Source organism: Phlebotomus papatasi, chromosome 1 (genome assembly GCF_024763615.1).
Source record: "Phlebotomus papatasi isolate M1 chromosome 1, Ppap_2.1, whole genome shotgun sequence".
Lineage (NCBI taxonomy): Eukaryota > Metazoa > Arthropoda > Insecta > Diptera > Psychodidae > Phlebotomus > Phlebotomus papatasi.
This window is the reverse complement of record NC_077222.1, coordinates 76,742,424-76,768,628: the sequence shown is the minus strand read 5'-3', so window position 1 is coordinate 76,768,628 and position 26,205 is coordinate 76,742,424. Positions and strand designations below refer to the sequence as shown.

Sequence of the window (26,205 nt, the reverse complement as noted above, 5' to 3'; positions counted from 1 at the left end):
ATTATAACAATAAATTTTGTTCAAAATAAAACATGTTCAGCCATTTACTTCAAAATGCTCTATTTTGACGGAAAATTATCACGAGAGGCCTTTTTATATAAAATAGTTTTATTTGGATTCTGTTTCTTTTAATATTTAAATTACTGCTATTGTCACACATATTTTGTTATCAAATTAGAAACTTATGCTTTTGTAAATCTTTTAGTTTGGTATGATTTCATGAAATCAAAATTCGCATCCCATTCTGTCTCATAAGATTTGCATAAGTTTATCCCACCCTTTGGGACTCAAAATTGGACTAAACTAAATTTAATTTGTCGTGATGTTTAAATGAAGAAGAAGAATATGAAAGAATAGGACAGACACATGTAAAATTTTTCAGAAAGAAAGGGTTGTGAATTTTGACTTTATGCAATTTTCCTGATCGAAAACGTGTGCCGGAGCCACAGAAAAATGTATTTTTGAGAAATAAATGTGGGAAATAATTAAAAGGGTGCTTGTTCATAAGAAATAATTAATTTAATAACTTAGGCTCCTCGGGCACACCATTTATATCAGAAAAATTTATGAAATCAAAATTCAGATGCTTTTCTTTCTCAAACATGTCGCATATGTCTATCTGACACTTTGGCTCTCAAAATTCGACTAAACTAAATTTGTTGTTACGTTCAAAAGAAGAGGAAGAAGAAAAGTGCGAAAGACAGGGATAAACATTATGCAAAACGCTTGAGAAAGAAAGAGATGTGAATTTTGATTTCATGAAATGTTTCTAAACTAAATGGTGTGCCGGAGCCCTTAAGATAAAGTTGGACATTTTTTAACAATTTTTTTTTTGAATACAAGTAATATAACTGTTTTGAAGTTAATTGTTTGTAGTTAATTAAATTTATCAAGCTTTTTATTAAAATATTAATCAGATAAAATAATTTCCAAAAATTATGTGGCCATATTAAAATATTATTGATTGTCTGCTAAATTCTAAATAATAAAATGAAAATATGGAAAATTAAAAATATTTTCTCTATTTGGGTTATAACGGTTATAACATTACTTTATTTTTAATTTCCATTCCATAAATTAAAAAATAAATAAATTTCTGAAAAAGCTACATTAAATTGAAAAACATGAATAAAATTATTTATAAAGAACAAAAGAGGGCACGTTAAAAAAACAGCTTCAATTTTCTAGACATTTAGCACATTTTCTGTAATTTATTTTCAACATAATAAATTTTTATTATAATTTAAGTTCATAAGCATGTGTAAGTACAACATTTAAATGATATTTTCTAAAATATTCATTTAAATATTTTAAAAATTGAGCCTCTGGGACTTGATTTTTAGAGGCCTTTTTGATAAAAACATATTTTGCGGTGGACAAGATTTGACGAAACTGGTTCATATAAAATCCAAAAACCCGATATTTCATGTTGGCTGATGAGTTATGGTGTTATTCCAATGAAAAAGCGACCATGTTTTTTAGCACATTACTGTTCTCAAGTACTAAAAAAGACCATGTCGGTTCCCATACGTCATTTCAAGGAAAATAACTACAGTGGTGTCTCTCTATATGCACACTCTCTATATGCACAGCTTTTGTGTCGGTTGCATTCAAAATCAATTTGTTTACATTTTGACAAAGTAATAAAGAAAATTATTTTCTTCGTAACTAATTTTTCTTGTTTTTAATTTTCTTAATTTTATTTTTTCTGTTTCATATTATATTTAAAATAACACGGGAAATTCTAGAACAATAAAAAAATGATAATTTATTAAAAGAAAGAAAAAACCGTTGGGAATTTCAAAAAATTTGTGCATATTCAGAGAGAGAACTGTCAAAAAAAAAGTACCCAAACTGTGCATATAGCGAGACAGCACTGTAGTAGAGAATATTAATGCTGCTCGCTGACTTTTCACCACTGAGAACTCACGGGAAAATCATGGAAAACCTGGGAAAATCCGACGTTACTCCCACACTGACTGAATGTCAAGATGGCATTGCGATCGGGTGAAAGATTGTTCGGAGGGAATATTCGAATTCGGATTTTCGTTAAACTTTTCTTATATGTCGGTTCCTGTCATAACTATTTGATGATTTTGAAACTGGGGAAAATATGAAGTTTTTGTGTAGAGAGAAGAACCTTATATCTTGTCAATCATGATAAAGAAAATGTAGAAAATACTATGAAAGTGAAAACATTAAATTAATCTTGTCGATTTCCCAACCGATATTAATTGAAATAACACGTGGGAACAGTCATGGTCCTTTTAGTACTTGAGAACAGTAATATGCTAAAAAACATGCTGATTTTTTCATTGGAATAGCACCATTAAACTAGTGCTAGAACGAAGGATTTTTGAAAAAAAAAGATATATTATTTTCTTTTTGAGAATGTCATACAAAAAAATATTTTTCGTCTTATTCTACACCACGTTTCGTCTTGTAAAATTAGTTCTAATTAGGGTAAATAAAAAACTCACCGTTCAAGTACGAGTTTAATTCATCAATTAACAGGAAATATTTAGTTTTGTAACATCAGATGAAGATACTGTGAGAAATCTTGTCCACCGAAAGGTAAGTTTTTTTTCAAAAATCGTCTACAAAAATTAAGTCCCAACGACTAATTTTTTTAAATTTAGAAGTGAAAATTGCAGAAAATATTAAAAATATAGTTAAAAAAAATGTACTTTTATTTTCTTAAGAGCTCAAACCATTTTTTTATTATGTTGAAAAAAGATTAAAGAAAATATACTGTTTTTTTTTATCTGTGTGGCCCATGTAACCCCTTAAGAAAGCCAATTTCCGTAAGTGCGGATGACTTTGACCCCTTCCTGTTCGTAAGCTTTTCTTTAATCCTAATGTTTAAGAACGGTTCTCACCGATATGACATCTTGGATCGGTAAAGACCATTCCTAAGTTCTAGAATCAAATAAAAACTTACGAACAGGAGAGTGTCAGTTATCCGCACTTACGGTAATTACCACTGTACCTCTGGTGTCAATTTTGCGAACCATGCAAGTTCTAGAGAATTATCAACCATTCAAAGACCTTTCATATTTTCCTTATGAACATAAAAATCCAATCAGTAGAATGAGAGTAAAGAGCAAAAAATCACCAAAAAGTCGGAAAATTTCTTTTGCCTACATTACAGGGGCTTAAACAATTTTTTTTGGAAAAATAATATGCATTTTCCTAATTATTTGGACTTATAAAAGAAGAAAAATATCTTCAGAACTTGAACTAAAATTCATCATTACTAGTGGTATCATTTGAATGATTTAGTTTTTTTTTTAATTCAATTTTATCCAACCCAAACTCAATCATATTGGATTAAATGGAATTTCTGACAATTTCTTCCTGTTTCTGCTTTTCTTGCAGAATGTGAGCAAGGGACATTCCTTTACGATGGATTATGCTACAAATCCTGTCCAGATGGGACTTATGTGACGTCCGATAATGTGCCCAAGAGTCGTCATCGGGAGGGACATGTGTCTCTGAGATCTTCAACCCAGGGCTTTCTAGAGCCAGAAGATGCTGGAGATTATGTAACTCTGGAGCCAGATAAGAGAGAAATTAGTGGTTTGGGTAAAATATTGGATCCCAAAGCGTGTTTTCCGTGCCATTCCTCATGCCTGCGATGCAGAGGACCATCAGAGGCTGAATGTACAGCTTGCACTGAGAAATATGATCTCATCACGCTCAAAATAGACAATTTCTGTCTCAAGAAGCCCGAAAGGAGGGTCTTAGGGTTCTCCAAAGGTGTCTTCATAATCACTCTGATTATCTTCATGCTGTTGCTCTGCTGTATTCCAAGCCTAGTGGCTTGGTATGTCAGGAAGAGCAAGATAAGTTTGTCCTGCAAAAAAACTCATTACGAATACAATCCTGTTGCAATGGAAACTGATGGCGGCCTTCACAATTTTCCCAGTGGCTTTAAACTCTCATCCTCCATCAAGAGTCCCACTCTGAATCTGTCCAGTGATTCAGAGGAGGAGAACTAAATGGGAGTATGAGAGAATTCTGTGATGCTCAATAGAGGCCGATTATTTTTCTAACAAATGTAGTTTTTTTTATTTCTTGAAATTTATAGTAAATTTTTAACAGTTTACAGACTGATTTGGTATACAAATGTAGGAAATACATTAAGCTGCTTTGAGAATCTTTTACTTTTCACCAGTCATTCCCGTCATTCCCGGAACTCTGTAGAGAAACTCCCCGTCATCGTCGTAGAAACAATCATCAACTTTGTATGTTCCTCCTCTTTTCCACAGCCTCCGTGGGATGTATATCCTCTCGCGAATGTCTTCTTTTGTTCCGGAAATTCCTTTCTGCTTAGCATCTGGAGCGGAATTGAACTGCTTCACGTTGAAAATCTGCATTTCATCTACCGAAATCGGAACAGGTGAGTCTTCGGAAGTTGTTCCACGGGAAGAATCTTCAGATTTTTTGAGCTCATCCAGGGTGATGTGAGTATGTTTAGAAGCTGGCTTTCCGGAAGCTTCTAAATACTTTGTTTCTTGTGGTTTTTCCTCAACTTGCTTGGGAGATTCGTACGCCTTGCAGCTCGTGATGATCTTGGCAAATTCTCCCGATGGAAGCTTTAGGGCATTCTCCCTGGTATTCTCCAGATGAATCTTTGGAGTGGCAGCTGAATTGAATTTCCTGTGGGCAAATTTCTGCAAATGCTCTCTCAGTTCTTTGGACAAATTCTCACATTTCCCTCTGCGAAATGCCTCCCAGTTCCTCTGCACTTGATTGTCATGCTTGAGAATCCTCTGTTCATTCCCAGGAAGCCAATTGGATTTCAGGACTTTCTTGATGGTCAGCAGGTCCGCTGGGAAACTATCTGCCAGCTTCTCGGCTGTCCACTCTGACGGTGAGTCACGATTTAGAAAGCGGATTTGCTCCTTCTCCGACCATGTCAGGAAATTCTGTTGCTTGACTTTGAAATATTTATCCCTGGTTATCCAGTAGGCTACCTTCTCCCTGTGCCAGCGTTCCTCTTCCTTGTACTTTTTATGCATTTCTCCCACATTCATAAAATCACTCTCGAAATCTTCTTCTACATCTTCAGGCTCTATCACTGCAGTTTTCTCTTCTTTCAGCATCTCAATTCGTCCATCAATCCCTGGATTTTCCCATCGTGGCTTTCTGGGCAGGTGACGAAGCTGATTTAGCGTAGGAGGGTGGAAAATTCGGAGTAGTGTTCTTCTGAACATTTTTCGCGTGTATTTGTTTACCTTTTCTCCCTGACAGTTGAGGGGTTTGCTATAAAATTCTATGTTTTTTGTACTTATTCTTCTTCCTTATTTGAATTTGTACGACTGTCGGATTCAAAAAATCCATATAGCCGAACGGTTACATTTGCATTGTGATATTAATTTGTTTACATTTTTCTTGTTTTAATTTGCTTCAAAAAATTATGCTTTTTTTAAAAATGTTTTTATGGTTTCATTGTAATGCATATTTTTAATATTGCACGATCTGCATCTCTCAAATCACAGACCTTTTAATTAAAAGTCGTAAGATGATTTTAATAAATTTTTTAATGTTTGATAAAGTTAATTTTCTAAGTATTCATTAATTTTTCATGAGTTTAGTCGTGTAGTGTTTTTTTTTGGTTTTGATCAGTTTTTTTTAATTGAAGGATACAAATTACAGATATATATTTGTAATACTGTCAACTGAATTTCTTTTAAATTTTTTAAGGAACGCAGTTTTTTTCTTTAAATTTTAGAAATCTGTTATCTTTTTGTAAGCTAATGGAAAAAGTATAATATTCATGAAGTGATTTGCTCATATTTCTAAAAACATTACTAAATTATAATTTTTTATATTTTACTTTTAATTCATATAGTTTTTCTTTTAATTCATTATCTGTTTTGATAACAAAAAATATATTTATTATTGTTATTGTTTTCATTTTTGTTATAATTTAACTTTATTTATTATTGTTTTATTCTGTGTTTATGTTTCACTTACATTGTTCATATCGTCGTTAGTTCAAAATATCCTTATTGTCAAGAATAGTCTAATCATCATTAATCCCAAATATGTTGATTTTCGTCAAGAATTTGTGCTATTTTTGGGCTATTTTTGTGCCAATCGTTCATAGAAGCACAATATACACAATCAGACTCTATTGAACTTTCCAAGGTTAGATGTCAGACTTATCATTGATTTATGTTTCTCAGTTTAATTTTTATTGTTGATTTTCAGTCCGTAAAAAGTGTCTTGTCGTTAAAGGGTTGAAGGTCGATGCGTATTCTCTGATAAAATCTTAAATTTTAAAGTGTCAAATTTATTTAAACCTTTAAGACTGTAAATTTCGAATTCTACGCTAAAGTTTTACAGACTTAAAGATGTCAAACGTCTATAAATCGCCTTTAATTTGAAAGCTGCTCGATAGGACCTTTTAAACCTTTAAGTCCAGTTCAATTTGAGATTGTCAATTGTTCAAGAGGTGTGTTTAATCAGAAAGGTGAGTTTAATTTATCACAAAGATGTGTATCTGGAGTGTGACGTAGTTGATCATTTACATAATGTTTTTGCCGTGTTCCTCTCAGTGGCCTCATAGAATTCAATTTTTCCGTGACATTTGACCAAAGGGGATCATATCTGTCACTTAATGCGTCCAGAGTATCTCTGTGTTCCAGGACAAAATTGACGAAGCACTCCTTTTGGTTGAGAAGTGTGTTGGTTCCCTTTTTTCTTTTCTTCGGCCCAGATGAAGCTTCTGGAACCATAAATTGACATCGTCACATATCTACAGCCACTTCTTGTTTGAATTACCACTCAAAATTAATTGACCTGAATTGCTCATTTTTTGCCAGAAAAAAAAATCTGAAACTGGGAAATCTGTATGAGTATCTTCCTGTGCCTTCTGCTGAATGGGTTTGGTGTTTGGTGGAGCAACTGCAGATATTTCGGCGATAACTGAACTCTGCTTGATTTACTGCAGCGAAATTGCGACATTGAGGAGAGGAGGAACTGTGGAGATTGTTTCTTTTTGTTGACAATAAATCGGAACTATGCATCATTAAAACTGGAACGTCTTGTTTTGACATCTTGGATAATCAAATTTCTTTAGGGGCGCTAAAGGCTATAAGGTAAAGTATCCTCGAGTCGACCGCCTCTCGACTCGACCACCCTGAGTTCCTTTAAGTCGGCCGGTGGAAATATTTATTCAATTTATTTATTTTTTCAATAATATTTAGCGAATGGTTTAACACCATTGAGTCAGTTATTTCATAAATAATACGAATCAGTTGGAAATTTGTAAAAATTGACTATTAAAGACAGAAAAAATAATAAAAATGCGAAGTGTTAAAGTAATTTCTTAAATAAAAATTCGTAATTTTCCAGCAAATTATGGCATGCTTCTTGACATTCTTGACTTTTCTCTTAAGGAATTATTTCAATTATTACTCTTAAAAACTACTAGAAAATTTAAATTTTTAGTCTAATCGCAAGTCAAAGACATTATGTATATTACTTTGCATCCATTTAAGTTCTATGATTAAGATAAATATTAATTTTGAGTCCTAAAATTGAAGGTTTATTTTAAATATGATGTTCCACAATTCGACCGGTCGACAAATCATAGTAAGTGAAGCTTTTTTCATTGAAATATTGTTTTATTTTGCAATAATTCCTAAAAGTTTGTTTTCCTATTTTATTTTAATGAATTTGAAGTGTTATCCGTGAAGTATACAAAAAGCCTATGTTAAATTAATTACTTTATAGTTTTATGTTTATTGAATTTTAAGAAAAAATGGGTGGTCGTGTAGAGGAACCCCAGGCGGTCGAGTAGAGGGAATCTGATATCAAAGTGGTCGAATAGAGGAACACTTCGCATTTTTAAAACATTTTATTTTTTTTCTGATTTTAAATTATATTATGGCTAAATGAAGTTCACAATTAGGTAGATAAAGATCTATTCTATAGTTTTAGGTAAAACCCCTATCAAAAAATACGAATTATAACTCTTTTTTTCGTAAGTTTTTCACAAAATCTATGCTTAAGTGGTCGACATAGGGTACTTTACCTTATTATCCAAAATTCCTATAACTCGGAATTCGAAATCTTTAATGTCAAAGTTAAAGCTTTAACTTAAAATCTTAAATAATCTTAGCAATAAATAAAATAAATAATCTTAAAATCTTAAATAATAAATCTTAGCAGAATTGGGGGGTATGTTGTCAAAATCTTTAAATTGTCAATTTATTTCACCGAATATATCAAATCTCGAAATATTTTATTGATCCCTCGATTTAAACACTTTTGTGCTTTTGTATGCTATTTTTCACTGAATTAACGTTTGTTTCACTGTATTAATTTTTTTCTCACCTGAAATTTTAGGCGTCTGTTCTCTTTCAAGTTTTTAATCGAGTAAAGCAAGCACTTTTCAAGACATTTTTCCGAGGATTTTCTATGAACAATTCAAAAAATAAATAATCACAATGCTTCCAAAACTCAGCAATTTTCCATTCCAATTTACAAATCACCGATATTCTGCATATTTTTCATAATATTCCATGAATTATGAAATGTTGCAAAAGTCGCTGGGCGATCCTTAGCCAATTTTTCCTATCAAATCACGCCTTTTCACCAATTCTATGTCACTAAACTAATTCTAAAAACTATTTTCTTTATGTTAGCATCAATTTTCATTGGAATTTCATTAATTGAACTTTACAAATTGGCTTTAAAAAGCAATCTCGGCGACGTTTTTTTTTTTAATGCTGGCGACTACTACACAAAAGCAGAAAAATGACTTTTTCCTTTGGTTCCTCAGTTCCTCTCTGTGTTTTTTTTTTCTACTAGAAAACGTAGAAGAGGCGATTCTATGTTTGTGCTATAAAGTTGCAGTTGTCAAATCGGGCTGGCATCTCGGAACCCTTCCAGTGGGAAAAAAAAGGTGCAAAACAAGATTTGTGTGTGCTGGAAAGAAAATTAAGTGTAAATTTTTCCCAATTGCAAAAACAATGACTCCGCAAAGAGACGACAATTGACACGGGAAATAGTACGAAAAGCAATGTGTAAAGTGTATTTGTTAAAGTGTTCTTGTTTTTATTGAAAATTTCATACAAAAATAAGGAAAAAGAAGATGGCGGATCCGAATTTGTCAAGTAAGAGAGAGGGACGAGTTTTTCGGGGGGAAAAGCCCCATTTTTCCAGTGTTTTTTTGGGGATTAGATGGGACTGATGGTTTTGTTTGTGGGTTTTTTGGTTGAATCTGCAGATCGGTCGAGATTTCAGAAGATGGACTTCAGTCCAAATGCCAATCCCGTCGAGAGTGAGAGAAGGCGCCAAATGCTGAAGAAATTGAGTTTCCAGCAGGATAATACCCTGAAATCCGTGAAGCCCACACCATTGCCGGACAGAACGAGGTCAGTGGGGGGGCAATAGTAGGCGGGGTGTGGTGTGTTGTTTCCTGACAAAAGGGGATTTTGTTTGTCGGTTTTAGAGATAGGATAAAACTTCAGGCAACGGGAAAGCTACAATTGACGCCTGGAGAGGAATATGATTTCACGTCTGAGGACCTTCAGGATTTGGGTGAAATTGGACGGGGTGCCTTCGGAGCAGTTAATCAGATGATTTTCAAGCGTACCAACACTGTGATGGCTGTGAAGCGAATACGGTCCACTGTGGATGAACGTGAGCAAAAGCAGCTCTTGATGGATCTCGAAGTGGTGATGAAGTCCAATGAATGCAACTACATTGTACAGTTCTATGGGGCACTGTTCAAGGAGGTGAGTCCTGCAGAAGCTTTCCCGTGCTCCTCTGGTCATCACCGAAACAAAGCCTGCTTGAACTTTTTTTGCAGGGTGACTGTTGGATTTGCATGGAATTGATGGATACATCCTTGGATAAATTCTACAAATTCATCTGTGAGCGACAGAATCAGCGGATTCCTGAATCCATTCTGGCTAAAATCACCGTGGCCACTGTTCAGGCGCTCAACTACCTAAAGGAAAAGTTAAAAATCATCCATCGTGACGTGAAACCGAGCAATATTCTGCTTCATTCACGTGGGGACATTAAACTTTGTGATTTTGGCATTTCCGGACAGCTAGTCGACTCCATTGCGAGAACTAAAGATGCCGGATGCCGGCCATATATGGCTGTAAGTACTTCGCAATGTCCCTACTGACCTTCCTCCTACATTGAGAAAAATCCGAAAAAGTTAAAATAACATTCCGGAAATGTTAATTTTACCTTCCAGTATTGATCCGAAATCGGTGTAAATATTACCCTTTTTAGGTATATTAGGGGTAAAAGGTACCCTTTTTCATGTTAATTTTACCCTTTGAAAGGTGTAAAATTAACATTAAAAAATTTTGATATATTTTTACACCTAAAAAGTGTTAAATTTCTGAGGAAAAAATGTTAATCGCATCCTCTTTTTTTTCTCAGTGTAATAATCTTTTTCCCTCTCCCTTTTTTTTAGCCTGAACGGATAGATCCACAGCGAGCGAAGGGCTACGATGTTCGCAGCGATGTTTGGTCATTAGGAATAACTCTCATGGAAGTGGCCACGGGAAAATTTCCCTATCCAAAATGGGGATCAGTCTTTGAGCAACTCTACCAGGTAAATTAACAAAAAAAATCTCCCCAAAATCCCTTCAAATTTTTAGTTTTTTCCACATTGAAATCTCCCTCCAGGTCGTCCAAGGAGAGCCACCCAGTTTGACTACCTCCTACAATGGGATGGAATTCTCAGAGGAATTTGTAGCTTTTGTAAATACATGGTAAGTCTTATTTAATTACACTATAAATATTATCAGAGAAAAAAAAAGTGTAACAAGAGATTTGTACGCAATTTACTCTTCCACAAGAAACTCAAATGAGGCAGGAGGGAAAAAGTGTGATAAGCTTTTGAGTATAGTGATTCACACATTTATAATTGATGACTGTTTGCTTAATTTAGTTCTTTTTTGTTGTCCCCACTTCATTAGTTTCGAATGAAGAAAAACAATGGAAGCAATGGTAGAATTCGATTTTGGCTCAGAGAGAATTTTACTGACATAAATGATCTGAAAATTTTATTGAAAATTTCAGGGGCCCATTGAGCCTAATAAAAAGTGAAGACATTTTTCACTTTTCCTTGTAAAAATTTTTCAGATATTGCACCGCGACTTAAACAAATTTCCTCGTAGTTCTTGTATTATTTCAGCGAGCATTATGAAATATATTTATTTAGCTTTTAATGCACAATTTCGAAATATATCAGAATGATAAGTAAATCCTCTTTAGTAAAAAACTTGCCAATAGTCTTCAGTGCCTCTATGCAAAAACGTATGGAAAAATGAAATGTCGAGAGGCCCCTGGAAAATTTACATAATCAAAAGAGGATAGTAAGGAAAAGAATTTGAAGGCTATGAAAAGGACTTTTAAGAACCCATTCCAAATTCAGAATTATTCAGAAAGCTCAATAAAATATAAATTTTTCAGATTTAATCACCCTTTAAGATTTTTTTCTGATAGGGGAGACAGGGGCCAGTCAGCAAATGATTTTTTTGCCTATAAATTATGAAAGAAGAAAAAATATCTTTGACTCAGACTGATAAATATTTCAATGAATAATTAATTAATTACTCTGAATAAATAATAGTTTGCTCGATATTCTTTCCAAGGAAATTTAAACCAGTGATAAGCCCAGATAAGCTTATGGTAGCTGAGATTCTTTACATGTGACCTCGGAATGCGTGCAACTCGGGGTGCTTGCAACTCGGAATGCGTGAAAATTCGATTGTGAGGTGAATTTTGAGGGTAAAGAATCGCGTCGACCCAATTTTATCCATTTCTGCCTCTGAGAACAGTTTACTCGACGCGATTGTATAGGGTAAATGTCCTAATTCAAAACCACTTCAGACGCTTTAACTTTGACAGAAGATTCAACACATTAAGTTCAATTTTTTTCTGAAGAGAATTACATAAATTTGCTCCTTGACTCTTATAGAATGATACTGTTTAGTGAAAATTCTTTAGATATAATTTGAAAACTTCTTAGATACAAGAAAAATCCGCGAGCGTAAAATGCTTCTATTGGAAACATATTAATCCAAATGGAGACAAGGGAATGTTTCTAATTGGAGACAAACAGTGTAAGTGAAACCGCTTCTAAAATCTTGTTGAATTGCTCCTGAGTGCAGGATTTGTTCCTATTCCTGGTCTTTTCTCCTTTCCCATCTAAAACAATAAGAAAATCTCTCCAAAAAATCATATTTCCGTGGTTTCCTATTGAAGCATTTGCAGACACTTCAGAAAAACCCTTTTTGCTCACGAAATAGGTAATTATTTCATTTGAAAACTTCACGTACCGTTAATAATAAAGATTAGGACTTAATTTAACTAAAATTAGCCAGAAATATATGACATAAATGTTAAACAAAACGAATAAACAACAGTCACCTTATTGTGTTTTTCATTGGAAAACATGGTCGATTTATGAAAAATTCAATAGTGAAAAGGTACACTTTTATTTTTTCTGAGAAATTAACAAATTAAAATTTGTGAATATGAATAGATTTTCGCTTTATTTGGAGCAAAATTAACTAAATAATGAAACTGTGGTATAGAAAACATATAAATATAATAATTTCGTATTGTATTTATCATGAAAATAATGACGTTTCCATTTGGAGTAGAGAAAAATTTCCATTTGGAGCAGGTTTTGAATTAGCTTAATTTACCCTACTCCCAAAATTCAACTCACAATCGAATTTTCACGTTTTCCGAGTTGCAAGCACCCCGAGTTGCACACATTCCGAGGTCACCTGTAAAGAATCTCTGCTACCATAAGCCTATCTGGACTTATCACTGGTCATTTTCTATTTTAAATAGTTTGAGTACAGAAGGCCAACAAAAGAAAAAGAAAGTTTATGAAAATCGATTCATAAAAACATTCGAAATAGAGTCCGATCCATATGAATATAGTAAGGGTCGAGGTACAGTGGGTTGGTGTAGAGACGGATGGGACCTCATCGTCAGAAATTTTATCGAAATCGCTTCAGAAACACCAAACATGCAGTTCGGTCAAGACATTTTTGGTTATAGCTCGGGTCAGGGAACATCGAGGGAGGAGTGCGCCCCTCCGTTGGAAAGGTCTCGACCTCAGTTACAACATACTAAAATTTAAAGAAAAAGCATCGTCTGGTTTTCGAAATATTCACATTTTCTTTAATTATTTTTTTTTTGTTTTTGCTGTTTTGTCTCATAATTATCAATTATTCCTCCGGATCTAGTGTACAGAACTTAATAAATGGGCATCCGTTGGAAAGGTAAGTAGTTGTTCTTCAACTTGAAAATTATGTGATATTTTTTCAAAAAATCCTTGGGGGGTGAAAAAACAAAATCAAACTAAAATGTCTCAAAAATGACCTAAGAATGCAACTTTTCAAAAATCATATAAACTAAACTAAACTAAATATTAATGTACTCTCTTCAGCATATAATAGATTTCACTTAGGAATACATTTTTGCCATAGAACACATCCTGCTCCGATACCTCTAAATGCCTTATTTTTTTTTTTTGATTTTTGTCAGAAAATTTTCCAGAAGAAATGCTCTTTTTTTGACCAGATTGTTACCATGTGGGGGAAGGAGAGGTGGGACGTCTTTGGAATGTATGGATGAAATGTCCGCTAGGATGGTCTCTAAAACATATTCAAAAATGAAAAGCATCGATGGTCTGGTTCTTTAGATATTCCTAAAAGAGTGGTTTCTGGAGTAGAAGGATAGACGTTGGGATGAAATTGAAGCGAAATTTGGATTCTTTGGATCAACTTATGGGGGGTACTCAGAACATTCCAAGTCGATATTATCATCAGTTTGTTGAGAAAATAAGTTTTTTGGCAAAAAATTGCTAGATTTCGTGTTGTTTGAAAATGACTAAAATAAAAAAAATAAGGCATTTAGAGGTATCGTTGCAGGATGTCTTCTATGACAAAAATGTAGTATTAAGTGGAGTCTATTGTGTGCTGAAAAGAGTGCATTAATATTTAGTTTAGTTTAGTTTATATGATAAGTTGCTTTCTTAGGTCATTTTTGAGAAATTTTAGTTAGATTTTGTTTTTCCGCCCACAATGATGTTTTGAAAAAATTTCACATAATTTTCAAGTTGAAGCACAACTACTTACCTTTCCAACGGATACCCATTTGTTAAGTTCTGTACACTAGAACCGGAGTAATAATTGATAATATGAGACAAAACAGCAAAAACAAAAAAATAATTAAAAGAAAATTGTAACGTATAGGAGAAAAACCAAGAACAGATTCTTGATCAGGAGACTCGACTCTACCAAACGTACCATGTGAGATCCGTGTGCCAAAAAAAAGTTGTCAATTTGTTGCATAGTGTTATTCCCAACGCACAATAACTTTTGTTTTGTAAATATATTTTCGGAACTGCCTATAAGAGTGAGCGAGATGACTAGATTTAGATCTCACTCACTCTCACTAAAATGTCAAAAATATGTTCACAAAACAAAAATTATTGTGCGTTGGTCATTATGACAAACTTTTGTTTATAACTTTTGTTTATAAACATGGTTTCAAAATTTTCCGCGAAAGTGAGTGAGAAGACTAGATTTAGATCTCTTTCACTCTCACTGAAATGTCAAAAACGTGTTTACAAAACAAAAATTATTGTGCGCTGAGCATAATGCCCTACGCACAATAACTATTGTTTTGTAAACATGTTTTTGACATTTCAATGAGAGTAAGTGAGATCTAGATCTAGTCATCTCGCTCGCTCTTGTAGAAAATTTTGAAAACATGTTTACAAACAAAAGTAATTGTGCGCTGGGCATAATGCTTATGCCAAATGTTTTGTTTGGGAACTTCTTTGAAAAAGAAAATTTATCTCAATAATGACAATATTTGGTCTTATGTTTCTTTTATCTTATCATATTGCCAAAAAAAGAACAATGCAAAGTAAAAAATGAGTCAATAAATGAATGTGGAAATGAGATTGCAGGTGATAAGAGAAATTTACCTTTTTGTGTGCAAAACTACTTCAAATCTAATTTCTTGTAGTAGTTGGTTGTTTTTGTGTAAATTTCCCATTTGCATAATGTTATCTCTTGCAGTTTAATTAAGGACGAAAGCAATCGCCCCAAGTACAGCAAATTACTTCAGCATCCGTTCATACAGCGTGGCGAACGGAGTCACACGGATGTAGCTGCCTATGTAAGCGATGTCCTGGAGTCGATGGCTAACAATGGCATTACGCCATTCACCACTAATCAACCGGCCGAGTGCTGGAATATTGAATGACTGGGAGAGGCTCTTTCGCCAGTTCGATAGATGAGAGGAGATGGAACAGGTGGTTTAGAGGGGGCACGCAATCCTTTCTCTCTGTCCATGGACGTGGGCGTCTATTAAATTAAAAAAAAAACAAATTCTATTATCTAGATGAGAAAAGCAAAAGGAAGAAGAGAAACAGCAACGGTAATGTACACAAATTTAAAACACGGTTTTCTCCCATTTTCAAATGAAAAAAAAAGAAAATAAGAAAAAATAAGCCATCAGCAGCATGCAAAATGAGAGTGATTTCATTAATAGTGAGAACAATTAAAAACACCCCTACACATTTTTAGAGATACATTATGAAAATAGCTATTGTAATCTTTTCAAAGATAAAGAAAAAAAAAGTAAATAAAATAAAGTAAAAGAATTGAAAACATAAATACACACACATTAAGTAGATGAAGAACTAGGAGTTTAAAAAAAAAACAAGTTTAAAAGTGAAAGAAAATCAAGATGCAAAAAAAATGTTGCTAGATAATTATATTTTTTCAGTGAATTGGTTTCATAGACAACTTACCTTTCTCCAATTCTAATCTTTTCTTCAAAAAAAGAAAAACATCCCAAATATTTTGCAAAATAATTTTTCTTTGCAACTTCAAAATCTTTTTTCTTCCTTGGATTTCACTTAAAGAATTCCCTAAAGCCCCCCAAAAGTTTTGTTTTTCAATACAACAAATAATAATAAATATACTTAATAGACAAAGAACTGAGTTGATAATAAAATAAATTTGAACAATTAAAAAGCAGATAAAATGAAATTGACGAAAAAAAATATAAACGATATAGCATCTCAGGATTATTTCTCATTCTTATTAATTTGATTTTGATTTTCCTTGATAATAAAAAAAACCGCGAAAATTCGTAGTCGTCGAATAATATTTGACCCAGACAATAATTTTTGAAAAAAGAAATATTAAAATATTATGTTGAACTTAGAGAAGCAAAAAAAACCTTTGATCTGAATGAATCTTGACGGTGATGCAGAAAAAAAAAAGAAACTCAAATCTATTCCAAAAAAAAGTAGAGATTGTCTGGAAATTCTACAATTGATTTATTTTTTAATATATTATTTTTTCATTTACATAAGTCATTTGTTTTTTCCCCTTCAAATTATATGGCAAAATTATAAAAATAACAAATAGTACCCTAAATAAGAAGAGATGAATATTGAATAAGATTGTGTAGGAAGTAAAAGTTTTAATAATGGAGCTTATTAAACAAAAAAAATGAAGAAAAAATTGAAAGTTATTTTTACACACCAATAGAAATTGTGTTAAAGTTTATGTATTTTTAATTGGCATTCCTAAAAATAACTATGTAAAAAAAGTAATAAATTAAAAATGACTTAGAAATATAACAAAAGAGAAATAAATAAATATAGCACCATGATTTAAGAGAAAGGATGACAGAATTTTTTTATTTCACTGTTCTGCGAATGATTCCATCGATAATCTTCCGTGTGATAATTGGATAGGGTAAATTAGCCTAATTCAGAACCAAGTGGATTTTTTTTAATAAATGGGGTGGCAATGCATCCCAGGTTTTGCGAAGTGCTCGAACTCGTGACTTAGACGCTACACCTCAAAAGTACTTTTGCGTCATCTAGGGGAGACTGGGGCAAAAAGTAACAAATCGAAAATTTTAAAATTCAATATCTTCCAAGATAAATAAGATAGCGGCTTAAAATTTTTTCCATAGATAGTCGCCATGAGTCTTCTAGTGTCGTAAGTTTGTTAGAATTTGAACAAGGAATTTAGAAAATAAAAAATATCGAAATTTTTAGCCCTATTTTTGAAATGTTTTCCGTACAGAAAATATCAATTATTAGCTACTTATATTAAATTTGATGCACTGGTGAATATTTCCCAAATTATCTGGATATTCTTTGAATACGAAACCGCTATCTATTTTAGAATTTTACAAAGATTCTTTTCTCCAGAAATCCTTTTATTAAAATCGACCACTTGGGGTAAAAAGTAACAAAAGCTATAGAGCAAAAAGTAACAAAAACCGAAACAATTTCTGATGTTCCACGGTGAAAAGAAACGTCAATGCTATGTGTCGCCGCTTGTTGTTTGCATTAGTCAGACGATTTGCAGTCTTTGGTGTTTTTTTTTTGTAAAATAGCCTAAAATGCGCTTTTCTTGCTCAAATAGAAATAAAACGGTGTTTTACAAAGGTGTAGAAGAAAAAAATTTAAAAAAAAAACGTGAAGTGATTGAATTTGTTAATAGAATTATTTCATATGAAAACTCACAGATTTTTTATTCGAACGTCTTCTCTGTAGTATTACTTTGAGATTTTAACCGATCCATAAATCACTTAAAAGATGCCTCAAAATAGTTTTAAGAATAATAAAATTGATTTTCGGTTTTTGAACAAAAAACACTTCGGCTCATAACCGGTTTACAACCGATTTATAAATGACTCAAAACATAAAAAATATAACCTTAGGAATAATATAACTTATTGAAAGTTTTTCGTAGGAGAGGATGAATTAGAACTGTTTATTTGTGGTATTTCCTCATTATTGTTGTATTATATTAATTTATTTTTCTTAATATAGAGAAAGTGAATTTTACATAAAATCCGGTATGTTTTGAAAATATTGTTTAAATTTGAGGTGTGTGAAGTCTTCTATACCCCCCAAAAGTTCATATTTGAGGAACTTTACTGTAATTGAATTTTACTTGTAATCGAATCGGTTCAGAACCGATTGGGATCAGTTCAGTTTTATCGAAAATCCCAAGGCCTTTTCAACGAGCCCAAACATGGTACTATTCGGATGAGAAATATGCTCTGTAGAGTCTTTTAAACCTTTGAAATTGAAAAACTATTGTCAGGAATAATTCAACGGGACTTTCGTATAAGGACGAAGTGTCCGCCTGAATAATGTCCTACACACACTTACGACTTAAGCCGAGAGACGACTTAGTGAAAAATGATGGATATAGTTTGAACATTATTTCTAATATAATTACACTAAGCCGTCTCTCGGCTAATCCTCATGTCTGTCAAGGGTCTTAACCTTTAAAACATAATCCAAAAATGAAAAAAAACATGGTTTTTCATATCAAATTTTGAACGCAAAATCTAGAGGATAAGCCTGAACCTATATGGGACTAAACACTGAACCTGCCAAGATTCGGTCAAATTAACCGGTTTAAAATTAACACATATTTAAACGGTACAATGTCACTATCAAACTTTATGATGTGGGGGCAATGCGGATTAATACTTTATTTAAATGGGGAATAGACCGGCTTGCGAACAATTAACTGGGGTGGGCCCCCGACTGTACGCGAGGAGCTAATCCTAAACACGTCTGCACTGCACGACGGTCCGCCAAGAAGAGAGAGAGTTCTCCCTTTCTCTACTTGCATGCATATTCATTACTAATAGTCCTATAAGATACTCGCTTGACAGTCTTCTTCACCACCCTCAGAGGTTCTGGTCCTGGGAAGGAGACTATTGTCTCGAAAAGAGTGGGAATTTTACCAAAGCAGAGCCTTTGTTGCTTATGGCGGGTTTTATTGCTTCTACAATGAATTTCTTAAAATATGCATCTAATATATTTTTCAGTGTTTAAATTTTAATTTTTTGCTCTTTTCCAAGACAAATTTCTTGAGTATATCCTACCCTACCTCGGTTTGTTATTTGATCGAATAACGTCCAAAAACGGTCGGTAGGTTTAGTGTTAATTTTGTGAGATAGCCGAATGAGTGAGAGTCTACTGTAATTAGTTTTGTGGAGCTAAATTATATTATGTTAAGGTCCAGCTCTTGGAAAAAAAATAGGAGAAAAAGTCTTTTAAAGGTACCCTAGTCAAAGGTGCCCTACTTCCCCAAATTAAAATTAATCTCTAATCTCCACTTGTAGATAAATCGTTATTTTCATTAAATTTATACTTTATTTATACTCAAGTCTTTGCCAGTTGCCTGAAAGTAAGTACAACTTCTTCATCACAACTTTAAATTAAGTAAGTTAGAATTAAATTGTAGGGGAAAGTAGGGGAAAGTACTCTCCTTTCGAACGTTCATGCCTTCGAATAATGTGAATTTCTTTTACTTTTCCTAACAGATTTGCACATGATCGTCGCATAATTATCAATAATTCATAATAAGCTAACTAATATTTAATAGAAATGTGTAAGTTTCTTAGGAAAACTTAAAGAAAATTCACATTATTCGATGGCATGAACGTTCGAAGCGAGAGTAACTTTCCCCTACTCCCTTTTTGATGTGCTATAAAAACTCATTACGAAGTGTAATGTGTATAGTAATCACCAGTTCATCCCTGCTTTTTAGGTTATGTGTTCTTGTTTTTCCTTCATTCCACGTGCAGTAAAAAATATACAATTCTATCAATAGTGTAATTTTAAGCTTAAATATGGATATAGTGAATGAAATTCTCGAGAGAGAACAACAGGAACAGGCCAAGTACAAGCCAATCACAGTGGAAAAGTTGCTGGAAGTACAAAATGATCTTGGATTGCTTCTCTGCACGGACGTCAATGATTTGGAGGAGGAGAAGCTGAAGTGAGTTCTTTTTGGGCATATTTTCTACTTCAGGGTCAATTTATAACATCTCATCTTTGCTTGTCAGGTCAGACTGTGATGATTACCTGCTGAATTTGACTAGAGACAATGTCCAGCTCCTGCTCAATGATCTGTGGCAGCAACCTACGGAAACAGTTGAGGAATCTGTTCTGGCACAATTACCAGCCCCAAATCACAAACTCCCACGCGAGAGGAAGATTCCTGAACCAAAACCCCTGACCAAATGGCAAAAGTTTGCCCAGGAGAAGGGAATAAAGAAACAGCCACGCATGAAGAAAGTCTACGATCAGGAGCAAGAGGTGAGAATCATTGGGCAAAGCTATGATTCGTGCTAATTGGTATTTTCTTGCAGAAATGGGTTCCTACTTACGGCTACAAACGTGCAGCAGCTGAGAAAGATCGCGATTGGGTTCTAGAAGTACCTGGAAATGCGGATCCAATGGAGGATCAGTTTCAGAAGAAGCAGGAACTCCGGAAGGAGAGAGTTGCTAAAAATGAGATTCAGCGGATGAGAAATATTGCAAGGGCGCAGAAAGTTAAAATACCTCGAATTGGGATTCCAAGTTCAGATGCAGCTTCTTCAAAAGAGGTAAGAATTTGACATTATTAACTTTTTCCTGACCCCATCTCCAGCAAGCCGAGAAACACACTAAGTTTACTAAGGAAAAATCGAGTCAACCTCATTAAAATAATGCACCTCGATTTTCGTACTCACGTGAGAAACTTCCGAATAGCGGAATAAGCCTCCTGATCCAAGAACTTAGCTATTATGCCCTAGACAGATTTACGACTTAAGCCGAGAGACGACTTAGTTAGAAAATACTGGAATTGTAGTCTCTCGGCTTAAGGTGTAAGGGTGTCTACCACATTATTAGTATTCCAAAATTTTGCCTGGTTCGGTAGTATCACAAAAAAGTATATCAAAAACTAAATTCTCGTCTTAAAGAGTTTTAGAATTTAAATGTATAGTACTTAGTTCTAAAAATCTAATGAACAATCATTGAGAGTAATCTGTAAAAGTTAAAATAACATGCGGAAATGTTAATTTTATCCTGCAGTATTGATCCAAAATCGGTCTAAATATTACTCTTTTTAAGTGTATTAGGGGTAAAAGTCACCCTTTTTTATGTTAATTTTACCCTTAAAAGGGTGTAAAATTAACATTAAAAAATGTTGATATATTTTTTCACCTAAAAAGTGTTAAAGTTACAAGGAAAAAAAGTTAATCGCATCCTCTTTTTTTCTCAGTGATGTAGATTTAAAGCCCCTAAAATATTTTATGAATTAGGACGGACTGAAAGTATTACAAAGGTTTAACTAAATGCGTGTAAAGATTTATCTTAGATTTGAAGAGATTTTATTTTACAATAATTGCCTAAAAGAACCATAAGTAAGTTAGCTCAAAAAAAAAGTTTTCTTCTGGGATGCTTAGTGTCATAAACTGTGTTATTATACTTGCACATTAAAATTTTAATATGATTCACATTAATTGTCGCTGGTGAGAGTCCAAATTCGTAATTTGTGTGTTTGAATCATATTATATTCAAAATTTGAGCTATTTGTTGATAAAAAGGTAGACTTGGCCCGCAAAATTTGATATAAATTGATTTATAGCATTAATGCGAAAAATTAATGCGATTTTCTCTTTAATTTTTTAATGTGAAAAATATTTATGCTTTAGGTAAATTTAAACCTATTTTTGCAGGCCAAGTCCACTTCTTTATCAATAAATGAAAAAACCCTAAATATTAAGTGACTCAAAGACACAAATAACATATTTGGGCGCTCACAAGCGACAATTAATGTGAATCACATTAAAATTTTAATGTGCAAGTGTGATAACGCCGTAAAAGAGACAAAAGGAATAAAGGGGTAATGATTATAGACACATAATTCCTAAATTATTCAAATTTATTTTATTTGTCACTAAAATTTTTAAGTTAACCTTTTATAACTGAGTTCAATTTTTGCTAGTCTTCACAAATCTCTGATCAAAATAAAAATGGGGTCATAGCGTTTTCACCCTTTTCACCGTTTATGTCCCTGACATGGTAAAAGTATCTGTGATCCTTGAACGCATTTCTGCTCTTCTCCAAACTTTTCTATCTATCTACGATGCGTTTTCACAAGTTTAAAGAAATATTTATTAATTTGATGTACAAAAGAGATGGCAAAGCGACCCGATTTTGCAGAATCTTCGAACAAACGAGATAGTTTTATCCATGAATTATCTTTTTGGATGTTTTTTTTGGGTGTAGTAACGATTAAATTTATTCACAAATCGGAAAACAATTCTAAATTAGAAAATTCACTGACTGAGAAGTCTGCATTTTCGAATTTGCCATTACCAACATATTTACATTTGGGATTGATATAACCGGAAACCGGATACGAAATGATAAGACATTTCAAAAAATCAAATTCAACCAAATCGGTTGAAGAATTTTGCCCTTCAAAGTTATTGCCCTTTTTGACCTTCAATAATTCAAAATGGCGAACTTTCCGGTCATAGGTATGTTTGTACTAAATGTTCACCTGGTACTTGCAAAGTATAACCGAAAATCATTGAAAAGATTGGGTCAGTTTTGAGAAAAATCTAAAAAACATTTTTTAGTTGGGATGGAGGGGAGGTAGGTGAAAAAGAAAAAAAGACCGTCCGAGATCATGTCTACTTATGGGGTGTCGTCGAAGACCGGAAGTCGATATCCCTCACCGTTTGATCTCTATCTTGGGAACAAACTCAAGGTCAAGTAAAAAAAATGACATGACAGAAGATATTTAGCAGAATTTGAGATATTTGTGAACTAATTTTCATTTCAGAATTTCAAACCTCTTAGAGCTAAATGAAGGATATTCCATTAAACTTACCAAATTAAATTAAATTTCACTAATTTACAATTTTAAAAAATTACTTTATAACCCTTGATAATATTTCTAAGTTATGCTTTTCTGACGTAACAGAATAATTTAATCTAATGAGGAACTAACGTGTCTATCGCATTATATGTTCCATTTTCCACTTTATATCGCTAGATGTTCAGTATTTTCGACCAAAAAATGCCTTAATTAAGGACTTTATAAATCTTTATAAGGACTTTGATTAATAATTTATTATACTATATAGTCACTAATATTAGGGCCTTGACAGACTTGAGGATTAGTCGAGAGACGGCTTAGCGTAATTATATTAGAAATCGTGGTTAAACTACATTTCCATCATTTTCTACTAAGGCGTCTTTCGACTTAAGTCATAAGTGTGTCTAGGGCATTGATCACTTTTTAGTAAAACTTGAGGCCTTAAGCGATATTTTGCAGTAGTTAGGACAGTTGCTGATGCAAGTGATGATTGTACTTCTACAAATTCTAGCTTTAAGTTTACGCAGTTTATGAATTGGCTCATGTTGAGAATCTCATCTACCTGAAACTGATATATTTTTTTTTAATGACTCCCTCATTTTTATTACAATCTGTATTATATACAATAAGTAATTTTTTTGACAATATTAGAATGAAATGACATGAAAAGCACATACCCATTGGTATGCCTTCAATAAAAAACGCGACTTTACAAAAAAAAATCTCACATGCTGGCAAAATCCAGTAATCTTTCCCTTTTAAGGTGTCTCCTCTGAAACTGATCTGATAGGTTTTTCATTGAAATTTCTAGCTTTTAACAGCAGCTTCAGTAGCTAAGGCATCGACAGCTTCTGTTGGGAAGTTCCAGGGCAAATTGGCCAAGGATAAGCAGGCACGAGGTTTGGGTGTTAAAGAATTGATTCCGGGCGTTAAACGCAAACCATCGCATTTGGAGCCGGAGAAGGCGCAGAATTTGAATGCGGTGGAGAGTGTACTGAATAAGAGGCCCAAATTGGACATTGAAAAGGCCATTTCACTCCAGAAACGTGATGATCGAGAGAAGTGAGTGAAAGGGGATGTGCTTATCTGATTTTGTATTTTTAATGTCTTTATCTTTTCCTTTGCTAGGCGAGAAGGTGAAGAGGCTGAAGCTACGCCGAGGAAGAGTAAGAAGGGTAAATCAAAATTCAAATCGAAGGGAATGAAGAAGCCCAAAGGCGGAAAAGGTCAGAGAAATCCAAATAAGCGAACACTGGGAAGAAAGAGGCGCTGAAGATGGCCAAAAGTAAGTTGTCTCTATTATCACGTGCTCTGTATCTTACAATATGAAAATATATATTTTTCACCACGATTGTTACTCTGCAAAATGCCTCAATTGACAATGGCAAAATTTATTTATCCATTTATTTTCCTCCGAGTCACGTTGACTGGAAGATTAAATTGTTCCACCATTTGATTGCGGTGAGTACGAATATTGTTCGCGTGCCAATTTGCGAAAGAACTTACCAAAAGAGAGACACTACAATGTGGCTGCCAAAAAAAAAAATGAGAAATGAATTGTCCTGCACTTCCTGACCCAATACACATTCCCAAATCTCTCAATTCTTTCACGTGTTGCGAATCAACTGAGTTGAGTCTATGGTGAAAATGTATGCTAATGTTACACAATTAATGGCAAAGGAGGAGGTCTGTGACTTTTCTGCTCTTTTCTATTGCTTGGCAACTTAAGTGTCTCTCTTGCTCAACTTTCCACCCATCTCTCCGGCGGGTCTTGAGAGGTGTATTTTAGTGGGTATCTTCTTTCACAAAATTGTATCTCACAATTGCGAAGCATTTAATTTCAATTAAACCGCGCATGAGATTTACAATTATCCCAACGCAAATGGCTCTTAATTTAGTGATGGGCAAATTTTGTGCTTTTTTCACATGGCTTTGCGGTTTAGGTTTTTTTTTCTTGGGACAGGTTCATTCCATTATTTGTGGACTTCAAAATATAATACTACTATTTGTTTTCCTTTAAATTGCATTTAGCTCTGATCGCTTTAAGATACAATTGTCAACCGAAAAAGGAATGAAATGAATGAATGAGGAATAAGGATAAAAATTATTTTTTTAGATTCCCAAATCAGGTCGGAAAATGATCTTTCAGAAAGTCATGAGAAGCATTTGAAATTAATTATCAAAAAAATCACAGAATATCAGTGATAGTGCAGGGCAGCTTATTGCAGGTGAGATTCTTAACGTGAGCCAACTTGGAATGCGTACAAATTCGATTTGGACCTGAAGTTGGAAGACGTTGTTCAGTAATTTTTAGTCAAAATCATGAAAAAGCAACTGAGAAAAAAATGATATACGGCTTAAAGGTAGATCAGAAGGTCTTCTATAACTTTGCCCAAGAGTTTGACCAAATCGAATATTTAGTTTAGAAGATAATTAAGATTAGGGTAAGTGTGCCAAATTTTGGCATAGCTGCATGCAAGTGCCAAAATCTTAAGTTTTAAATGCAATATTTTTAATATAAATTGAAATTTTTTGTTATGGGAGGGTTGGGCAGTTTAACGACGGGGCAGTTTAAATTTTTGCGTATTCTTCTTATCCCTTTGAAAGGAATGGGCGATAAACCTTTATGTTATTGAAGAGATAACTGAGACCCAAGTTCATAAAAATAATTAATTTCGTGACGCCTCTCGTTTGAATTTTGTAATTGATTTTATAAAACTGCATCAAAATGAAACTTTTTGTAATGTTTTATTTTCAACAATTTGTGAACTATTGCACTTATCTATTGAAGTAACATAATTGTATTAAGTTACTAGTGGTTTTATGATTATTATAAGGCATTTAGCGTTAAATGAATTCTAAGACGGTTCTGACAATTTTTGATTTGAGTTCCGAAAGTGCGTGAGGGGCAGTTTCATGCAAGTACACGGAGAAGTTTTCAGTGTCTAACAATTTTCTTTTTCAATCAAAATTAACTTAAAATGATCATTGAAAACGTTTTGTAGCCGTTTTTGCCCATAAAGTTCGAAATTATGGGAAGTAATATTTCCTAAAAGTTCATAAAAAAAATAATAAAAAAAAATCTTTCAGTGTTTTTTAAGTGCTTAAAAATGATGAATTTAATTGTTATAATATTTTTTCAGAATGTTTTCAGCAAGATATTGTAAATTTTTTTAGTATTGTAAAAATTCAAGACTTTAAAGTACTATTATAAAACTATTATACTAAAATGGACATGTTCTAAGGTGATATAATCATCCAACAATGTACAGAATTAGCTTAGTACTACAAAATACATTTCTTTCGTATAAAAATTTAAAGAAATTGCGCAATTAATGAGAATTAGGCTTGGAAATCTTTGGCGATATTTTATTTTCTCTGTATGACTAATTAGTGTTAAAATTCTGTTATAAAGTTCTTGTTCGATTTTTCGATTATATTTTTATGTTTTAGAGTCTTAGAAGACTTCAAAATA

At 33.3% G+C, this 26,205-nt stretch overlaps 4 protein-coding genes across 4 annotated transcripts in view; 3 read left to right on the top strand and 1 right to left on the bottom strand.

Moving 5' to 3' along the window:
• The window catches only part of LOC129803876 (furin-like protease 1), a 155,228-nt gene extending 151,069 nt beyond the window's left edge, over positions 1-4,159 (top strand). Inside the window, exon 11 of the mRNA XM_055850707.1 lies at positions 3,379-4,159. Within this exon, the coding sequence (XP_055706682.1) occupies positions 3,379-4,001 (623 nt within the window). The 3' untranslated portion in view covers positions 4,002-4,159. The remainder of the gene's footprint in view (positions 1-3,378) is intronic.
• LOC129803877 (neugrin) lies at positions 4,047-5,253 on the bottom strand. The gene has a single exon (XM_055850723.1). The coding sequence runs from the start codon at positions 5,217-5,219 to the stop codon at positions 4,164-4,166; it is 1,056 nt and encodes a 351-aa protein (XP_055706698.1). The 5' UTR covers positions 5,220-5,253; the 3' UTR covers positions 4,047-4,163.
• A 3,601-nt stretch (positions 5,254-8,854) lies between these two features.
• Positions 8,855-16,718, top strand: LOC129803869 (dual specificity mitogen-activated protein kinase kinase 4-like). The gene is made up of 7 exons (XM_055850694.1): positions 8,855-9,131; positions 9,245-9,392; positions 9,470-9,755; positions 9,830-10,129; positions 10,454-10,594; positions 10,669-10,754; positions 15,096-16,718. The coding sequence occupies exons 1-7, from the start codon at positions 9,110-9,112 to the stop codon at positions 15,280-15,282; spliced, it is 1,170 nt and encodes a 389-aa protein (XP_055706669.1). The 5' UTR covers positions 8,855-9,109; the 3' UTR covers positions 15,283-16,718.
• A 2,889-nt stretch (positions 16,719-19,607) lies between these two features.
• Positions 19,608-24,081, top strand: LOC129803861 (ribosome biogenesis regulatory protein homolog). The gene is made up of 5 exons (XM_055850681.1): positions 19,608-19,853; positions 19,921-20,173; positions 20,227-20,463; positions 23,542-23,792; positions 23,859-24,081. The coding sequence occupies exons 1-5, from the start codon at positions 19,705-19,707 to the stop codon at positions 24,001-24,003; spliced, it is 1,035 nt and encodes a 344-aa protein (XP_055706656.1). The 5' UTR covers positions 19,608-19,704; the 3' UTR covers positions 24,004-24,081.
• The last annotated feature ends 2,124 nt before the right edge of the window (positions 24,082-26,205 follow it).

Coding starts and splice junctions, on each gene's coding strand:
- LOC129803861 (XM_055850681.1), top strand. CDS start 19,705: ATGGATATAGTGAATGAAATTCTCGAGAGAGAACAACAGGAACAGGCC. Junction 19,854..19,920: donor TTGGAGGAGGAGAAGCTGAA/GTGAGTTCTTTT, acceptor TTTGCTTGTCAG/GTCAGACTGTGATGATTACC. Junction 20,174..20,226: donor TCTACGATCAGGAGCAAGAG/GTGAGAATCATT, acceptor ATTTTCTTGCAG/AAATGGGTTCCTACTTACGG.
- LOC129803877 (XM_055850723.1), bottom strand. CDS start 5,219: ATGTTCAGAAGAACACTACTCCGAATTTTCCACCCTCCTACGCTAAAT.
- LOC129803869 (XM_055850694.1), top strand. CDS start 9,110: ATGGCGGATCCGAATTTGTCAA. Junction 9,756..9,829: donor ATGGGGCACTGTTCAAGGAG/GTGAGTCCTGCA, acceptor CTTTTTTTGCAG/GGTGACTGTTGGATTTGCAT. Junction 10,595..10,668: donor TCTTTGAGCAACTCTACCAG/GTAAATTAACAA, acceptor ATCTCCCTCCAG/GTCGTCCAAGGAGAGCCACC.